This window comes from Mus pahari, chromosome 10 (assembly GCF_900095145.1).
Source record: "Mus pahari chromosome 10, PAHARI_EIJ_v1.1, whole genome shotgun sequence".
Lineage (NCBI taxonomy): Eukaryota > Metazoa > Chordata > Mammalia > Rodentia > Muridae > Mus > Mus pahari.
Window position 1 is genome coordinate 99,065,970 of NC_034599.1, and position 19,714 is coordinate 99,085,683.

Sequence of the window (19,714 nt, forward strand, 5' to 3'; positions counted from 1 at the left end):
AATAATAATAATAATAATAATAATAATAATAATAATAATAATAATAAAGAAGATTTAAAAAAAAAGAAGAAAAGAAAGTGCCTAGCTACCTTTTATATGGATGCTGGGGACCCAAACTCAATACTCAAGTGCTTCCACATATTGAGCCATCTCGCCAACCCCTCAAATCTTTCTGTCAACTCCCTTCTTTGAAGATTTGAGGTTCCTTTCTGTGTAATTTGACCCCCCTTTTTTCTCATTTTCATGAGTTTGTCTCTTCAGTTTCTCTCTCTAGTTTCATGGCCTTGGGAATATCATTATGTCTATGATGTCAAGGATGACCCACACAAGTGACTTCAATATTTAAATAGTTAATTAACCAACTAAATCTATATCCCTAGGTCCATCCCTTGAGTACTTTGCCATTCATCATTCTGCTCATAATTGTTATATTAATAGTGATAATTCATATATGTATAATATTATCATAATAAAGCTAATTCATGTGCCCTTGAGCTGGTCTTATCTCCCATGTACATATTTTCTCTTCCAATACACATTACACATTATGAGCCCAAGCTTTTATGTCTTTTCTTTTACTTTGGGTGTGAAATGTCCCTCAAATCCCTAGACAATCCTAGTCCAGAGGCTCCTCAACAAAGACTTCAGCCTTCTGATTCCATAGACCCACTCCACACCCAGTCCCAAGCTCTTGCTAATCACTGACATTTTTGTTTGTTTGTTTTGTTTTGTTTTGTTTTGTTTTGTTTGAGACAGGGTTTCTCTGTATAGCCCTGGCTGTCCTGGAACTCACTTTGTAGACCAGGCTGACCTTGAACTCAGAAATCTGCCTGCCTCTGCCTCTGCCTCCCGAGTACCACTGACATTCTTGACTTGACTATAACACCCAGATACTCACGACTGTGGTTCCTCAGGAACTGGATCAGTTCACAGTGCTGGAAAGTTTAAGAGAGAGAGGATAAAGATGAGTATAGAGACCTTCTGGTGGATGTGTTTAGTTCCAGAAGAACTGAAAATGGTTTTCATGAATAAGGAGATACGTACGGAATATAGAGGTTGCCCTGCTGTGCCTTTAGGACCCTAAAGGTGGGGGGGGAGGGGGAGAAAAAGAGCAAGTTATTGATTTGCGAACTACAGTCTTTACTAACAAAAATTTAATCCCCATCTTCCTTTCTTGGACGTAGAAATGACAGAAGATGCTTAAAGTAACGTGAGGCCTGGTGGGTCAATTACACTGCACTATTTCCATTCATGTCAAGGTTGTGTATTATTTTTTTGTTTGTATCAAGGATGTAATCCTTAGAATAAATGTCTCTAAAGGAATCTTTTTAAGTTATTTTTTTTCCTTTTTTCTTCCTAATTGTAAGCAGCAGACTGTCTCCACGGGGCAGAACAAAAGAGATGGATGTACTGAACAGACAGAGGTAGATTATCTTACAAATCAAATTGCAAAAGGCAGTAAGCCTTAGAATGTATAAAAGAACCAAAGTGCTTAAACTGCAAAAGGCAATAAGCCCTGGTATATATAAAAGAACCAAAGGCAATTGCATAGCAAATGAGATTTACACAAAAGAAAGGTGTACATGCTAACTCATAAATGACACAGACTGAGGAACAAAGGAGTCCAAACAGCCGGGGAGGGAGTCTGCTGTGAGACTGTGTCTCCTCGTAATGTCACCCTCCACCTATAAGGTCTCATTAACATGACCGAACAAGGATGAAACTGATAGAATGCCAAAGGGGATAGGGGAAAGGCCCTGAGCCTCAACCCTCCACAGAGAATCATAGGCAACTGAGGGACGCTGGGAGTGGGAGAAGTGGTCCTCCCCAGGGGGCAAAAACATCAATGGGCTGTTCAGTGTTAAATAGTCAGCTTCAAAACCATGCATACAGGTAGCATAATACAGACTGAACAGGCTATATTTAGGAACATATATATAATATATATGGCATATACATATATGCCATATATGTGCCATATATGCAGTATATATGGTATATACATATATGTATGTAATAATATATATACATATAGATAGATATAGATATATGCAGTAACAATTAAGGAACATACAGGCCATAAATCTGAAAATGAATGAGGAGAAGTATATGGGAGGGTATAAAGGGAAGAAAAGGAAGGAGAAATGTTGTAATTATATTAGAATCTCAGAAAACAAAAATAAAGAAACAGATAGCTGGGCGAAATCAAGCAGATAGACTTCTGGGGAGACATCAGCCCTCACTCTCTTCCACTGGAATCTTTCCTTTGCCCCTCCTCCTTCTTCTTCCTAGCATCGGGCTTCTCATTAGCAGTGGCTTTTAGTGCATTTACTAGTATGTTCGTTTCAGGGAAAAGATGCTTTGCATACTCAAACCCAAGCATTCCCTTGGGCACTTGCCTCTCCAAGATGCTTAAGCAGAAATGTCAGCAAAGTCAACCTCTATTCTAAATGACAACTGAATTACCTGTCTGATCATCCATCGCCCAACCATCAATCCATCCATCAATGCATTTATCAATGCATTCATCAATCCATCCATCACCCATCTAGCCATGGGGCAATGGTTAAAGGTCTGCTAAGTGCTAGGATAGCCCTTGGTACACTTCTGATTCCACCAGAACTATGCGCTGTCCATGGTTCTGCCCAATGGAGCCATCACTGAGAGTCTTGAAAGCTTAGCCTCCTTTCAGGTTAGGACAGCAAACAGGAAAGACTATGTGACTACTCACACAGAGAAACAGTTTCTAGGTAACACATAGAATTGTAGCTACATTTTTCAGGAGGTCAAAAGTAGGAAGAGTTTGTCGCCAAAGAGAGACCTTAAGAGTAACCACAGGATAGAGAGATGGCTCAGAGGTTAAGAGCACTTGCTGCTCTTGTAGAGGACCCAAGTTCAGTCTGCAGCACTCACTGGCAGCTCACAACCATATGTAACTCCAGTTCTAGGGTATCCAAGGCCCCTCCGACCTCCACTGGCTTATGCATGTACATGGTGTATGGTGCATAGGCAAACACAGAAACATGCACACACATGCAGATACACAAGATAAACATTACAATAACTCAAAGCAAGTTCTTAACAAAGGCTAAGAAACAAGCACTGGAGACAAAGGCCACCCCCCAATTCAGACCAGTTAAGCCAAGTATAAGACCGAGATGTGGGACACCTTAAGTACACCCTAAAACCTGGAGAAGAGATGAACCCAGACTAGAGAAGACTGGCCCACAGATTAGCTGCTTCCCCATTCCTCAATGTGTACAGCAGAGTATCCTTTATAAATTATTATTTTATTGTACTATGGAGTCATTTAGACAAGAAACCACAGGCAAATTTTGCTTTGCTAGATCCAAAGTTCAGGAATGCTTCAATGCCTAAAGCAAGATAAGCATTTTTTTCATGCACTCTTTACAGAGTTGTTGTCTGGGTCTCCTGCACACAGTAGGTGCCTGCCATATTTAGTTCTGCCCTGACTCTGCCTGGGAGAGAAGAGACACTGAATCACCAACCACTTGAGAAGAGATGGAACAGATGCAGGTCGGCCTGTGGAGGCGTGCCTGGCTCTGCCTGGAAATGCTTCCACGGATGATGTTTCTCTTGTGAAGGAACCAGAGTGGAAGTTGTGGTTACATTTCCAAATCTCTCTAGAGTCCAAATAAAGGCCAAAAAGACAACAAGAGTGGTTCTGGCAAACTCTATCTGCCAACCTGCTTTGCATGCTGGGATTGTCAGGAGACCCTATGAAATGCAGGCAGGCCTATGCCTATTACAAAGGCTACAGTGATAAGTCACAGTAATGGAGTATCTGCATTGCTCTTATAGTTTACTGAGTCTCCTCTTCGTCATCTGATCCCACAGCCACCTTCTCAGCTAGGACAGGGACATGTTATATTCATCTTAATAATAGACTGAGACACAGTGACTGGCTTCTCAGACACAGTGTTTCTGCCTTGAAATTCTGCATCGGTTCCATTGGGTATGCCAGAAACCACCACACACCAGTCCGTTCCTATGCATACTCACTCTCCGACCAGGAGGGCCTCGAGACCCCTGAAGTCCACTCCCACCTTTCAAACCTTGAGAGAGCTGAAAAGAAGAACACACAAAATGTAGTTTCTACGTGTTCTACCCTTGGAGACTCTCTCAGGTTTTAATATCGTATTTTATTCTATATGTGTCAGTGTTTTGCCCATACCTTCGGACATAGACCATGTGCATACAGTGCCCATAGTGACAAGATGGCATCAGACCCCCTAGAACTGCAGTTACAGATTGTCGTGAGCTATTATGTGGGAGCTGAAAACTGAACCCAGAACCTCTGCAAGAGCAGCAAATGTTCTTAACCACTGGGCCATCTCTCCAGCCCTACAATTATGTTAGTTAAAATAAGGTGTTATAGTTCTCAAATATTTTAAAACATCTAGACTGAGGCACATATCTCTGTGTCACGGTGCTTACCTAGAATGTATGGGTCCCAGCCTTAGTGTCATAAATAATAATGGTGATAATGAATAACAATTTAATTAAAAATAAAAGACTGCAGATTATTCATATTCATTAAGTTCCTTGCCCATAATACAAGCCACTGACCCTTAATCATTAATAAACATCCATCTACGTCTTGTCTCCTTTATTTAGTAGCATATCTGACTCTGACACTGGCCGTAAACTTAAATCTAAATTAGTCATAAGCTGGGATTGGTGCTAAGGGGGAAAAAAAACAGGGCACACAAAGACTGTGTAGAAACCTCTTACTCTATAAAGATCAAAGAATATGGGTTGGGCAGATAACTCAGAGGGTCGGAATACTTGCTGTTCTTACAGAGGAACCAGGTTTAGTTCCTGGCACCAAATGGCCTCTCACAACTAACTATTTGTAACTCCAAAGGATCCAATTCCCTTTTTGGACTTCCAAGGGCACATACTTGGTACATATGCACACAGGAAAGCAAATATTCATATACATAAAACATAAATAAATAAATAAATATGTATGCTTGTATTATCTTATTTCAATGCATTTGCTTCGTTATACTATATTATAGCCCATTAGAAACCTGCTTGTTTTCTCATAAGAGACAGAAAGAGGGTGGATCTGGATGGGAGGGTAAGTGGGGAGGAACTGAGAGGTGTAGAGGGAGAGGAAACCATAATAAGGATATATTATATGAAAAAAATCTATTTTCAGTCAAATTTTAAAAATAAATATTTTAAAATCAAATAATTAAAAATAACTTCCCACATCCAAAATGGTACATGGATGGACTCAAAGTGATGGAGAGATACTGACAAATTACTCGCAGCCTAGGGCAAAGGACCTGTTCAACTGCATCCCTTCCACACCCAGGGTAACAGAGGCATTGCCCTCAGACTTCAAAGTAAAAGGGTGCTTGTCTTAGCCAGCTGTACTCCATAAAGCTTAGACTTCTGATCTGTGCTTTGCTGGCTAGAGCACCTCAGTGTTCTCCCTTAAACCAAAACTTGGTTCTACCATCCTTTGGAATCATCAGGCAGTCCCTGGGACATGGGGAAGACATCTGCTTCAGTTCCAAGAGTGACCTGAAATAATCATGCATGTCACTAGGTTCAATTCTGATAGTCAGAAAATATAGGCCCTAAGCAAGTGTACCGATGGTCACATGACTAGTTGGTGGCTTCCCAACCACCCAGGATGCCCTCGGGATAAATCAAAAGTACACATTTATCATCACAGTAAAAAAGCTGAGGTCTACAAAAGAAATGTGTATTCTTTCTGGAGTCATTGGCTACTTACAGTCAGTCCCTTGAAGCCTTTGGGTCCAGGCCCCCCAGGAATTCCAGGATCGCCGGCGTCACCCTGATCACATACACCAAGATGTTAAAATCTTTGCTATGAAAGGATTAAAATATTCTCTGTAATCGATACGTAAGCCAATCTTGTCATCATTATACAATGAAGGCTCATACAACAATAAATACATCTTGGCATGAATTCAGAACTAAACTATTGGCATAGGTAGGTATTCACAAAACTATTTCCAGGACCCTAATAATCCAAATGTTTATACAAAAATATCAACCCAGGAACCATCCAGTTGCTAAAAGCAACCAAATCCTATGCTGGAAAACATGGTGTACTGACTACCTAAGGTATTAAAGAATAACTGCCTAGTTCTATGGTTATTTCTGGGAAAGCTGAAGGTTAAAAAAAATATATTAATCTTGGAGTAAGGAGATGTTCCAGCTGCTAAAGGTGCTAGTGGCTCCAGACTGAGGTCCTGAGTTCAATCCCCTAGAATCCAGGTAAAAAGCCAGATGTAGAGGCACACATCTGGAATGCTAGCAGTCCTGTGTTAACATCCCTCTCCCGCCACACACACTAAAGTTCTAAAGTGTAAGAATGTATTTAAAAGTTGTGGAAGCATACATAAGACCTGCTCAAACTCAAGTCAGAAACTCAAGCCAGGATAAAAGCCCAGCATGGGGGCGGGGGGGGATAGACAGGAAGTTCTACCCCTCCCCGAGGAGTCACTGGCAACCAATAGCTTTTCAGGGATGGAGAGTCAGTTTTCTCTAAAGGTGCCACCTAGGTACGGTGACCTCTGCTCATATATCTAAGAGCAGAGGGCAGCACAGGCTGTGTCTGGTGGTTTGTTTTTAAGTGGGAGGCGGGGGGTGGTAGGTATAAAAGGGGAATGGATCTATGAGAAAATAAGGGAGGGGTTAATATTATCAACATATGCTATACAAAATTCTCAAAGAACTAACAACAAAAAAAAGATGAAAAAAAACAAAACAAAACAAAACAAAACCCCAGAGGTTTATTTAAAGAAATCCAATCTGACTTTGATAGTAGTTATTTATTGATATCACATGGATCAATAAGTTATTGCATTTCTCCCTTTATCAATAAATCAGAAAATTGATCCTCTGTAATGAGAACTCTTTCCTGAGGGTTATTTATGTTGCTTCTTCCTAACCTCTTGTTAGCCCCAGGTCATCCATCAGTGAAGAGCACTTTTCAAATGCTCTGCAGCTTGGCTGCTCTCCTGGAGTTGACTCGTTCGTTATTTTGCCTTAGACCCAGTCGTCTCTTCTTGACTGGGACATTACAGGGACGAAGCTGGGCTGGGGTTTGGGAAATCATCGCATAGAACCCTAGTGTACACTGATATAATGAGGCAAGCTTGGGTTGCAACCACAGGCTGGAGGCGTGCAGACAGATTATCTAATAGACAGTGTGGACCTTGCAAGACGTTGGATCAAGAAGACGGTATAATTGAGTTAGACTTTGGGGACAAAAATCTAGTGAACATGTTTGTGGTCAGTTGACGGAGAGAAGGAGGGAATAGATTACTAAGAAGAAAGATGAGATTTTCAGGAGAGGAAGCAAAGTCCAATGATGCTGGATTAATAACAGAAACTGAGGTGGTGAATGAGACCACCAGGTTGGAGAACTAATCCAGACGGCTGCCTGGAGGTTAGGGTTCAAGGTAGGGATATGTATGGGCCACTGGGGTGAGGTAGGGGGGACATCAGGCAACCAAGGGCAGGATGTGATGGATTCTGACATAAAGATTCACCACGGGGTTAAGATAGCCTTTCCTAGTGAAACCCAGAGGACGCAACCGACCAGAGTCCCTGCTCCTCCCCCACTTCCCACTTTACCCAGACCAATAGCTCATCTCATTTTTCAAGAAGGCCATGGTAACAGCAAGAGAAGAAATTCCTATGCACCTCACCTTCTGCCCTGGGTCCCCAGGGAATCCTGTCGGGCCCTGAAAGTTTCATCAGAGAACGTATGTAAGTCAACAGACCACTTCTTCCACACAGTCATTTTGATTTATCAATTGAGAATTATATTGAGAATATCAATTGGCATATTTACCTTAACTCCTTTTCTTCCTGTCTGACCATAGCCCGGGACGCCATAATCTCCCTGTAAATACATCAGTTAATTTCAGTTTCTCATAAGCTATCTAGATGGGGAGATGGTGGGGTTAGGGTTTAGCTATGGATGGTGGGGGTTCTCAGTTCCTGTTATCTCTTTCTCCTATACTGGGGATTGAACCCAGAGCCTCTTGTACGCTAGACAAATGTTCTTCCACTGAACTACAATTCCAGTCTCTCATTCCTAGCATGTACCCTCCTACTTCCTTGACCAGCTCCACTCTACAACCTCTGCAGGAGGCAGAGGGTTAACCGATCTGGATTTCTGCGTTCACCAATTTCTTACCTAGGAAATTAGGAGTTGATCTAATATATATTAGACTGAGGAATTCAACCAAAGACATAAATGGGGCTGGAGAGACTGCTCGTGGTTAAGAGCACTGGCTGATCTTGCAGAGGACCTGGGTTTTATTCCCAATACCCACATGGTAGCTCACAACCATTTTTAGTTCTAGTTCCAGAAGATCTGATACATAATGACCAGCACATGGTCCCCATACACACAAGCAGCCATTCGTTATACTGACATATAAATTAAAATAATTATACCTTTTTAAAAATGAATCGCAATATGTTCATCTTCATTGGTTATCAAAACAACTAATGAGTTAGTATTTTTGCCAACAGTAAAGAGGAAAAAGCTACACTAGCCATTGTTGGTATGGAGATCCTAAAAGCTAGTTCTGACCCTTCCTAATGCTGTGACCCTTTAATACAGTTCTTCACCTTTAATACAGGTGACCCACAACCATAAAATTATTCATTGCTAGTTCATAACTGTAATTTTGCTACTGTTACAAATTATAATATAAATATCTCATTTGCAGAATATATATGTGACCTCTGTAGGGGCTGCAACTCACAGTTGAGAACTGTTACCCTAAGACAATCAGGCTCCTGCATATAACACATTGACCCACGTAGTGTTTAATTTTTTTAAGAGTGTTTAAAACTATATCTCAAAGGCCTAATTAAATACATACTTATCTGACCCTAGCTATGAAAAATTCTTGAGCTTTCTACACAGAAATTAATTCCAGCATGAGAGATGTAGCTCAGTGGTGGAGTCCTTGCCTGGCACACAGGAACCCCGGGATTCTATCCCCCAGCCCTTAACTCCTTCCAAAAGGATTCACTGGTGTGTTATTTATGACACTGAGAAACTGAAACAAATGAAACAGCTAATAATAAGAGATCATAAAAAACACAGCCTGCATACAAGCCAAGTTCCTCTGCTTGTCCTCAAAGCCGATTTAAAGAGTCAGGTTAATAGTGGGAAGCTCGGAAGGAGACTTCTTCACTGGGAAGAGAGACTCAGTGACTCCCTCAGGGGAGTATTTTGAAACTACTGAAGTGACATTGCAGGGACACAATGACCTGGGAGAGAGCTGCTGGAGGGAGTGGACACTGGGTGATGACACTGGGTGACGCTTTTTTTTTTATCTGAGCGATGTGGTTTTTGTCTTCACTTTGGAATGTTAAGGCTAAAATACTGTAAAATGGCCAGAATATGGTAATGTTTCTTCCCATGGCTTCTCACATTCACGCCTAGGAATCCCCCTTCTGTCTTCTCTCTTTCTTTTTGAATATTCATGTTTTCCAACTGGATCACAAAAAGACAGCCACACTCCTGTTTCTTTGGTTTGAGGTGGGCTCCTTTGTAGTTCAGGATTTCACTCTGTTGCCGAGTTCACATTTCTAACGTTTTTATGTAAGATTCTGCGGCCTGGGGTTTGCCTTTGGTGCTTGCCTTCTTCTAAGTTTTTTAGGTGTATTTTTCATGTCCTTATGCTGTGCCTGCCTTCCTTAGTTTATATAACTGCCTGCAGGTTCAATCATGTGCCATATGTGGCAGCACTTCCCTACAACTTTTAAGCCTGAATAGTATTCCATCGCATGGATACACCACAGTACTTTTATGCTGTCCATGTACAAATGGACACTTGAGTTGACTCTATATCTTTCCTATACTTGGTAAATTTTCTACTATTTAACATATAATTTTATAATTAACTTAAAATGACTCTCCCTCTATGGGCTGTCCCTACACTGGGATTCTGGCTCAGGAGAGCAACTAGGCCATGCAAACCATAAAAGGCAGTAGCCTGTCCTTGACTCTCCTCTGCTTCTTGTCATTCTAGGGTTTTGCAAGGAGAAAAAGATGCACTGTTTTGTGGTTCAACCAAAATGAATGTACACGCCCATGCTGGTTATTAAAAATATTGAAACGCCCTGTTCTCATTCACCTATTACTTCCTCTGCCTTTACCCCATCTCCTTCACACACACACACACACACACACACACACACACACACACCCATGCACACAACCAAAAGACCAGGTGCACAGGAAAGCAGCAACAGATGGAGAACTGGCCCACATCTTCCTACCCCAAGTGCTGGACCCATGCTTCCCCCCATCTCCCCTTGCCTCAGAACCAAGTACTCAAAGGCTCATACCTGCTTTCCTCGCTGTCCAGGGGGCCCCACTGGTCCTGGGCCTCCAGGAACTCCAGGTTCCCCCTAGTCAAAGGGTAAAAGAGCTCAGCAAAGTCAAAGCTACCCTAGGCCATTCTGTCTGCTGAGTGAGGGGACACAAGGTCCTCCTTGAGGGGACACAGGTCCTCCTTGAGCAGTCAACACTGGGTGAAAGGGATAGGGCGAAAGACATAATACAGTCTACCCAGAGGATAGCAGGACACACATAGCACAGCTTAGGGCTGAGCTCTGAGGACTTCTTAAGGCTGCATAGTATTCCTCTGTGCGTGTGCGTGCGCGTGCGCGTGCGCGTGCGCGTGCGCGTGCGCGTGCGCGTGCGCGTGCGCGTGTGTGTGTGTGTGTGTACTGAAGGAAAGGGAGGGTAGAAAGCTCCCTCCAGGGAAAACTGGCTCTTTTGTATTTAATCATACAATATTTGCTTATTGTCCTGGAAAATGAATGACTGGATATGATAAATGTAGTCCTGCCCCCACTGAGTGCAGTGTGGTTAGAAAGAGAAAGAATGGGATGGGCAATTACCACCCTGTGTGAGAACAGAGAAAAGACTCAAAGGGCCAGTGAGGTTTCCCCACGAGACAAAGAAGCTGAAGCCCAAAGGACTCTGTGTGTGCTGAGGAAGGAGCAGGGGAGACTAAGAGTGACTCTGGGAGAGGGGAAAGGTTGGCTCTGGAGAAGTGGGGTGTGGGATCAGGATGGAGCTGAACTGAGAAACCTTGGAATTGAATAGAGGGAAATGCAAAAATCTTTGTGATCTTCTCCCCCCCCCCAATCGCAGGCCCAGGGTTGATGCTCAGATAACACTGTAAGTAAGTTGAAGGTAGATAGCATGGTAGCATGTGTGCATGTGCATATTGCAATGGCTATCACAATCACATTAACACATCTCTTACCACACTGCTTGGTAATAGTCGTCCACTTGAGTTGTATTTTACTTGTTGATATATGAGTGTGTGTGTGTGTGTGTGTGTGTGTGTGTGTGGGTGGGTGTGTGTGTGTGTAGACATGTGCATACATGCATGTGGAGGTCAGAGGTCAATATCAGGTGCCTTTCCCCAGTCACATTCGTTTTATTTTGTGAGACAGGCTCTCTCAGGAAACCTGGGGATCACCAATTCAGCTAAATGGACTGGACAGCACCTCTGTAACCAGCTTTTTACATGAGTTCTAGAGGATCAAACTTTGGTCCCAGTGTTGTTCAGCAAGCTCTTTGCCAGCTGAGCCATCTCCCAAGCCCTATGTTATTACCATTAAAGCTTGAAGCCTTTCCCGGCAGAAGACTGACAACCTAGTTTTCTGGACTCGGTAGAAAAAGAAACCATAGGTCCTTGGCTCAACTATGAAAGAGTTGAGGTCTTGACAAGAGAAGAGAAAACCTGGAAGGGCACTGCTGTGGCCACATAGACCTCAGCCCCTGAAGGATGAAAGCAAAGGGGCCAGGTGGACCCGAGGTCAATCGCTGACTCTCTGGCAATCCCCACCACAGCTACCTTAGCCAGAGCAGGCCTGGGTGAGACCAAAAGGAGCACAAAGACGAGTTCAAAACCATCTGTTCCACTCATCTCAGAGAGTGAACTCTTTCCTGCCCAGGGGATATAGGAACTGAAGAGATTTCTCAGCAGTGTTTTGTGATGGGCAGGTAGCTGCCTCTCCTTGTAATAGGGACAGCCTCCTAAAAAGAAGCCACAGGGAATTCTCTGCTCAAGGGGTGGAAAGAACACACTGGCAGGATGCAGGTGGGTTGAGCGTGTGAGGAATTTTCACAGAGCTCGGGGAAAAATTGTTACCGCTTTTGTTCTGGGTATTTGAAACCAGCAAGAAATAGTGTTTACCTTTCTCCCCCCAAATCCAGGTCTTCCGATACTGCCTCTGGGTCCTGCTGGCCCAGGAGAACCCTGAAAATAAAGAGTAAGAGATGAAAAAGCCACTGCTACAGAAATTCCTGGAAACCCACCAGGAACAAGTTATCAACTCACATCTTTCCCAACTGTTCCAGATCCCAGAAGGCTTAACAGGAGACGCACATGCAGTGAGCGCATGCAGTGAGCACATGCAGTGAGCACATGCAGTGAGCGAGGGAAGAGGGTAACCTAGGTCATAGACCACGGCTCTGCCTCCACCAGAAATTACTGGTCCATATGAGACCTTGGGGGTCAGGGGGAGGCAAAAGGCTTGACTCAAGCAGTGTAAGTGAGGGGAAGTTCACTGCAGTGTTAGAATAAAACACACCAGTGCCACGTGCAAGTCCCACAACGCCACAGATACATCCATCATGATTTACAGGGTGGATTTCAATTTCTCAGTCTAAATCTGGGCATAAGCATCCTTCACTGACCCTCTAGAAAGCTGTAACTGAGCCCATTCAGGCATTCCTTGCCTTCTGATCTCTCGCTGGCAGAACTGAAGAACTCAATAGAATCAAGCGCTCCATACAAACCCCTCACCATCCAAACCCTCACTCCTCACTTGGGAAACTCATTCAAATGCTGAATTAGAAAACCTAGCTTAGGAATCAAACAGAACTGTGTAAGCATGGATGTTTGCAATGTCAAGTGTCTGTGTTCAGTGGAGAGGCAGACACATGGCACAGAGAAAATTTAAAAGTGCAAGAAGAATAATTCATTTGTGTTAGACATGTCCATCATTTGGCAGCATTTTTAGATCTCCAAATGCTTCCTTGGGCTGAGGGAGAGGGTCTGTGCTTTCAGAGTGAGAGATCACCTAAGGGCTTAGAGCTGAGCTAAAACATGTATCCATAGAAACCAAAAACGATGAAACAAATGTCCCACGGATGGCATAAAATATACTACATGCTTGGGCATTTTACAGTAAAAGCAAGCTAAAGGTTGTGAGTCATTGAGGTCCCTAATGTCTCCGGGTCACTCACCTGAGGTCCCTGATACCCTTGACTTCCTTTATCTCCTTTCCTGCCACGATTTCCACTTGACCCCTTTTTGTTGGAAAAACAAAAAACAAAACAACAACAAAAACCGATGTGCTGTGATGTCAGTGACACTCACTCTCCTAGTACACGCTTTTGAAACATCCCTGTGGAAACAGAGCAATGGTCTACACCTTCAAGCAACCTTACTGCTGTGAGATTAAGTCCTTTTTAGAAGAATAACTGCGGACAAGCCCAGACGTAGTGGCACAGATCTTATTAAAGGACTCTCTGCCTTGGCAAAAGAGTCATTCTTCTTCTACAGGGAGAAATAAAAATAGATCAAAAGGGGAAAAATAAACCCATGAAGAAAAGGAGACACAAACAACCATTGAATGTATTTCATTGATGGTCCACTGGACCAAGGTGCTTTCTCAATGTGTAGGATACAGGAAACGGTAGCTTCAAGTAGGGGCTAAAAAACACATGGTCACCGATGTCTGCTGGCTGAAAGTTTATCTCTCAGCCATATTTTATGTGTGGGTCTCACAGAGTTCTCTTGTGTTGCTGGGAGACTAGAATTAAAATGGTCCCTGCCTAGCAGAAATCACTGAGTGAACCTCATGCCACTAGTGTCAAAAGATCCCAGAACATCGGAAATGACTGCCATCTCACACCCGGCCCCAGAAGGATCTGGGCAGTTCCAGACAGATACCATGGTTACTCAACCTGGCAAATGTACTAGATCTCAGAAATAATAATAATAAAAAAAAAACAAATTCGTTTAGGGTTAATAACCTGGAATTTTCTACAAGAAAAATGAGATCTTTGAAAGACCTTAAAATGGGCATTTCTACATAGACTTTCAAAAGTCCAGGTTTAAAGTGAGCTCAACACATAGTGAGATTCACCAGTGACAACACCTATGTGGGACAAAGCCACCCTCATGGGATAGTCATGGCCTCTTCCATGCAGAGAATATAAAATAGATGCCCTCACCTCTGACACCTGTGCCACTAGTGGCATTTGGGGACTGACAGAAGTCCAATGTAAAATAATAATAATATATTATTGAGCTGTTAAGTTTTTCCTTCTCACCAGAACCTAGTACAATGCGATGTAAGCACAGAACACATTCTTCCCCTCTTGCCTCTTGAGGGTCATTAATGGCTGCAAATGTTAGACCAGGTTTGACAGGACAAAATCAAAATTCAGAATCATCTCCCACAATGAGAAATGTACAAGGTAATGGATTTCTATAGATTGATAATTTATCAGTTGTATAATTTTTAAATTTTTATTTATTTTTAATTGTGCTTGTGTGTCTGCACACTTAAGTGCAGGTACTCAAGGAGGACAGCAGAGGGCAGCAGATCCTCTGGAGCTGCAGTTATAGGCTGTTGTGAGCCACCCCACTTGGACATCAAACTCTGGTCCATGGCAAAGTATTGGTGCTCTTAACCACAGAGCCATCTTTTCCAGCCCCTTGGTTGTATGCTTTTGTACTGAGCTACCTGCCTTCTTACAACCAGAATGACTCCACGCTATTTGCACACATTTATGACACACCCAGCATACCTGTGAGCCTTGTAGTCCTTCAGGTCCCTGTGTGCCTTGAGGCCCTGGGTTTCCTGCTTGCCCCTAATGAACAAGAATTTTCAGTGATAAGATTTTCTCTGCATGGTTCCCATACATAGATCATTTGTTTTGTCTGCTGTGCTTACCCTTTACACAGCCTGAGATCTTATTGTTCCAGCTGTCAGGAATGAACTCAAGTATGTTTCTAGTTCTCATAAAGGTGGGGGTGCATAGGCCAATTGGCTCAAACAAGCTGTGGTGGTTTGAATGAGAATAGCCACAGAGGCTCATATATTTGAATGTTTGGTTACCACATAAGAGAACTGTTTGGGAAGGATTAGGAGGTGTGGCCTTGTTGAAGGAAGTATGTCTGCCTGCTGCCTTAGGATCAGGAAGAAGTTCTTAGCTACCATTCCAGTACCATGCTCCATACATGATGGTCATGGGCCAACCTTCTGAAACTACAAACAAGTCTCCAATTAAATGATTTCCTCTATAAGCTGCCTTTGTTAGGATGTCTCTTTCACAGCAATAAAACAGTAAGACACAAATTTTGTTTGAAACTGCCATAATGATATCAAATATTTAGCATGCTAATTAAAAACAGGTTTGAAATAAAAACAAAACACGTGGAAGGAATAGCTGGAATATATAGCTAGCAATAATAACTTGAATAAAAGCTAAGAAGCAGAAAGAATTTCACTTTCTTTCATGCTGGTTCCTGATACATGTGAAAGACAATCGAGGGCATAAGAGTTGAGGTTGCTTGTGTTCTGTTTGTTGGGAGGTGTTCCTGAGGGAGATTTTGCCATAGGTGAGCCTTTCCTATTTCTGGAAGCTGACTAGAGCTGCTTGTGTTTCCTACTAGTCAGTGGGGTTCATGCCTAGCGCTGGGCATCCTTACACCATCCTGTCGAATGCTATTTACCCAGCACCATCTACGTAGGAGAGATGTTCATAGTCCCCTACCACAAAGAACAAAAAACAAAAAGAATACTTACTGAGGGACCCTGGGGTCCCCTCCGGCCTTCTATTCCCTGAAATATGGAAGGCAAAGCATCAGTCAGTGTACCCAGGCAGAAGGACGGTCCCTGAGGCAAACCAGCCCCTCCTATCCCTTGCTCATAGGGAGTTCTCTAGGAGCCTTAGCAAGGCACATTTTAATCACATTAACATTTAGGGAATTGATGGCAACCCAATATGTAAAAGTCACTACAGCTCCGCCCCAGTCTGATAATCTCTCGTGGTTATCGAATGGGCTATCTGGAGGTCCAGATCACCCTGAAGAACTGTTTTCTTCCCGGCAAACCCATGAAACACTGTGTGCTGAGGAGAGGGGAAAATGAAATGTCTAGATGTCGAGCTAAGTCACTCAGTACATCACATGCCCCCCCACCCCCACCCCCACCCCCACCCCCAGAGAATCTCTCCGGGTTTGTCTGCTCCCTTGTGTGATCTAGAAGCTACTGATCAAGTTTATCATAATAAAGCCAGGCCTGTCCCTCAGCTCTGTCTGCACTTATCTGGGAGGCAGTTCATGTCAAGTACAAGGTCCAGGGACAGAGGAAAGCCAGGAGCAACTATGCCCTGGACCCCAGTCCTAACTTATATTCCCCGAACGACAGCCATAAAAATCTGCTGGCGTTAATTTTCACTGAAGAAGGCATGGAACACTCTCAATCACCAACTGATACAGTATTGTGATAACCAACCACAATTATGTTAAACAATTGCTTTTATTCAATTATTATGAAGGAATTATTTCAGAACTGCCAGTTTCTCCAAGTTGCCCACCTCCTACAGTTCCTTAGGTTAAGTCGCCCAACTATCATCTCCATCAAGTATTAAATTTTTAAAATAGCCTTTGGGGAGAAGTTACCATAGTAACTCATCAGCTGTCTGTCTCTGGATATGACTAGTTAATGCTCTTGGGGTAGGAAAATGGAGAAGATTGAAAGGCCATCGAAAGTGGATACTGTTGGCACAATTTCACATTCTGTCTCCATCAAAGAGCAAGGATGAGGGCTAGCGTGGTGTCTTCCCAGGTAAATGTGTTTGCTGCTCCTGCAGAGGACCCACTCCAGGGGGCTCACAACTACCTGTAACTCAACCTCCTCTTCCAGCCTCCATGGGCACCTGGATGCAAGTGCACATATACACACACATGCACACACAAGTGAAGAATAAGAGTAAGGATAATAAACTGGTCATGGTGGTACATGCCTATAATCACATCACTTGACAGGGCAAGGCACAAAGGCCTTGAGTTCAAGACCAGCCTGGTTTACACAGTCAGTTCAATGCCAGCCTGAGCTATAGGATGATAGAGACCCTTTTCTCACAAAAGTGGGGTAGGGGTAGAGAAGAAAGGCTGAAAGGAAGAATCATGTTTATCCTGTATAGTTGTTTTTGTACATTGTCCTTGGAGGCATGGCCTTAGAAATACCACACTCTTGCTTTTGGCCCCACTATTTAAAGCCTAAGTGGCCCAAAGAAAATGCACAGTAAGCCTCACAGTCATTAGGAACATAAAACTCTACAGTAAGAACATCTGAGCTTGAAGTCCAGCTCAGTCACTTACTAGCTATTGTGATCTAAGGCAAGTTGCCCAAGTCTCCGAGATTTGTTCATCTCTAATGTGGATATGACAATATAATCCACCTGGCAGGGGTCTTATAGCTTTTAACTAAATGAGTATTTAAAAGTGATTAGATGAGGATCTGCTACAAGCCAGATGACACATTAGATGTACAAATGTTATAAAGACTCTTTGCACATGGCCGTCAAAGGCCATGGGTCTGGAATGTGGCTTCCTGTGTGGTTGTGAATGTGTTGAGCCGTTGTTTTAGTAACAGCTGTTGTGATGATTACTCCATGTAAGTTGAAGTTCAGTCACACAGGGAGCCCATGCCTGGGTTGGGGTGTGTTGTTTACAATCCATTATCTACTAAGATGCTCTGAATTGCACGGCAGCATTCTGGCCTACATTGGAAACATGGGGGAGAGGGCAGAAAAGCCCCAGGTTGCTTGATTATGAACATGAATATGAATGTTGCTTTATTTAATTCCCAAGAAAAGAAATTGCAAAGCGGAGAAATAGGTAAAAAGGCTGAGGTCCTTCTGCCCTGACAGTGATTTAAAAGGCACTGATTAGCATGTCTAAGGATTAATCCCTACCCTGCTCCCAACAGCTCTGTTTATAAAGTGCATGATTTATGTGTCAGCTATAAACCTATTTCAAGCTAAAATCCTTTTTTCTCTTGAGCCAGCAGATATATTTATCTCTAAAATTTATAACACATAGTTCATCTCTCAGCTCTGCTGCCCTCCCCCAATTACATCTTAATCCACTTGAGTCTGGAAGACACAATCCTAGGGAATGGTCCCAGAAGCTTGGGAAGCCCAGCCCCTCTGGCTTAGGATCTTTGCCATTCTGGATAAACAAAAGCAAGATGGAACTAGGATGGAGCCTCCGTTCCCAGGGAAAAGGGCAGCAGGCTGCTGACTTCAAGGAATGAGAACCATCCAACACTTAGAAAAGAAAGCCAAGGATTTTCATTCCCTCCGAACAAATTAAGGCCAAACCCAGGACTCTGAACATTCTTCTCTGTTATCACATCTATACTGAGTATGAGACAGAAGGGCTTTCAACACAAATGTCATCTCTGTGTCAGTTGTGGTGGTGCACACCTATAATTTCAGCACACAGGAGGCAGGGGCGGAGGATCTTCTGTCAGTTTGAAGCCAGCCTGATCTACACAGTGGGTTCTAGGCCAGCCTGGTCTATTCATAGTGACTTCCAGGCCAGCCAGGAGTGTATGTAGAAGGATTCTTCTTTTCCCCCATACCCCAGAAAAATAAATAATTATCATCTCTAACTTCAGTAATCCACAAACGGTAATGCGGTTTCTTTGTTAGTCCTTAAAAATTGAAGAGAAATCTAATGTCTTCTTTGGGAGGAGGAAGGATTGATTATCACAAGATGCTATAAGCTAAAGATGCTATAAGCTACCCCAGGGCCTCCACTGAGTTGGCTTTCAATGTTGGTCCTAATAGCCAGGGTTTGGGAATCCATTCAGGAAGAAGCCACTTCTGTTGTCCCTTTCCACTGTCAATGCGTAAAGACCTTGAGATTGTGTCCACCCAGTCCATAATGTTCTGACATAGCCCCCAGATGCTAAGTTAGGAGAGGAGAGTGTGTAGGTTCAAGTCATGGGCTCTCTTCAAAGGCACTCAGAAACACCTTGAAGGTTAAAAGGCGAAGGCAGACGGAGAATGTTGTCTTTTAGTCATAGATGATTTTGCCTCCCACAACCACCAGCTTTAGACGCTTGGCAGAATCTGAAAAGACATTTTTGAATGTCACTAATGGGTACGCAGATGAGCATAGCTTGGGAGTATTGCTAAGCATCTTACAAGGTGCCAGACAGTCCTTCCTAAGAAAGAATTCTCTCAGGCCCAAACGGTGAGTAGTGATGAGATTTTAGAATGCCTGCAAATGTACCCTCCAGGCACAGGTCTGCTGTCTCTCTCCATGTCTCTGTGACCATCACAAGTGATAAGGAGGGAGGGAAATATCTGGGACATACTTACCCTGCTTCCTTTGGCGCCAGGACGGCCATGTGTCCCCTTCTGCCCAGTTATCCCCTAGAAACACAATAATTTCCCAAAGCCATAAGTCAAGAGCAGGATATAAGTCCTGAGTAGGTTATAAAGCTGTCAGCATAAAATATCAAATGCCATCAAGATGACAGAATACGGGAGCCATGCTAGAACCAGTCTGTAGAGGACGGTGTTGATGAAATGGCCAGCAAGGACCAAGATAGGAGC

At 43.2% G+C, this 19,714-nt stretch overlaps 1 protein-coding gene across 2 annotated transcripts in view; it reads right to left on the reverse strand.

Moving 5' to 3' along the window:
- The window catches only part of Col6a5 (collagen type VI alpha 5 chain), a 103,180-nt gene that overhangs the window by 36,258 nt on the left and 47,208 nt on the right, over window positions 1-19,714 (reverse strand). For both annotated transcript variants that reach the window (XM_029543803.1, XM_021207498.2), the window contains exons 20-31: window positions 19,478-19,531; window positions 15,886-15,921; window positions 14,885-14,947; window positions 13,313-13,375; window positions 12,258-12,320; window positions 10,390-10,452; window positions 7,868-7,918; window positions 7,722-7,757; window positions 5,774-5,836; window positions 4,024-4,086; window positions 1,045-1,080; window positions 899-935 (exon numbers count right to left, since the gene is read on the reverse strand). In XM_029543803.1, the coding sequence (XP_029399663.1) occupies window positions 899-935; window positions 1,045-1,080; window positions 4,024-4,086; window positions 5,774-5,836; window positions 7,722-7,757; window positions 7,868-7,918; window positions 10,390-10,452; window positions 12,258-12,320; window positions 13,313-13,375; window positions 14,885-14,947; window positions 15,886-15,921; window positions 19,478-19,531 (628 nt within the window). The remainder of the gene's footprint in view (window positions 1-898; window positions 936-1,044; window positions 1,081-4,023; window positions 4,087-5,773; window positions 5,837-7,721; window positions 7,758-7,867; window positions 7,919-10,389; window positions 10,453-12,257; window positions 12,321-13,312; window positions 13,376-14,884; window positions 14,948-15,885; window positions 15,922-19,477; window positions 19,532-19,714) is intronic.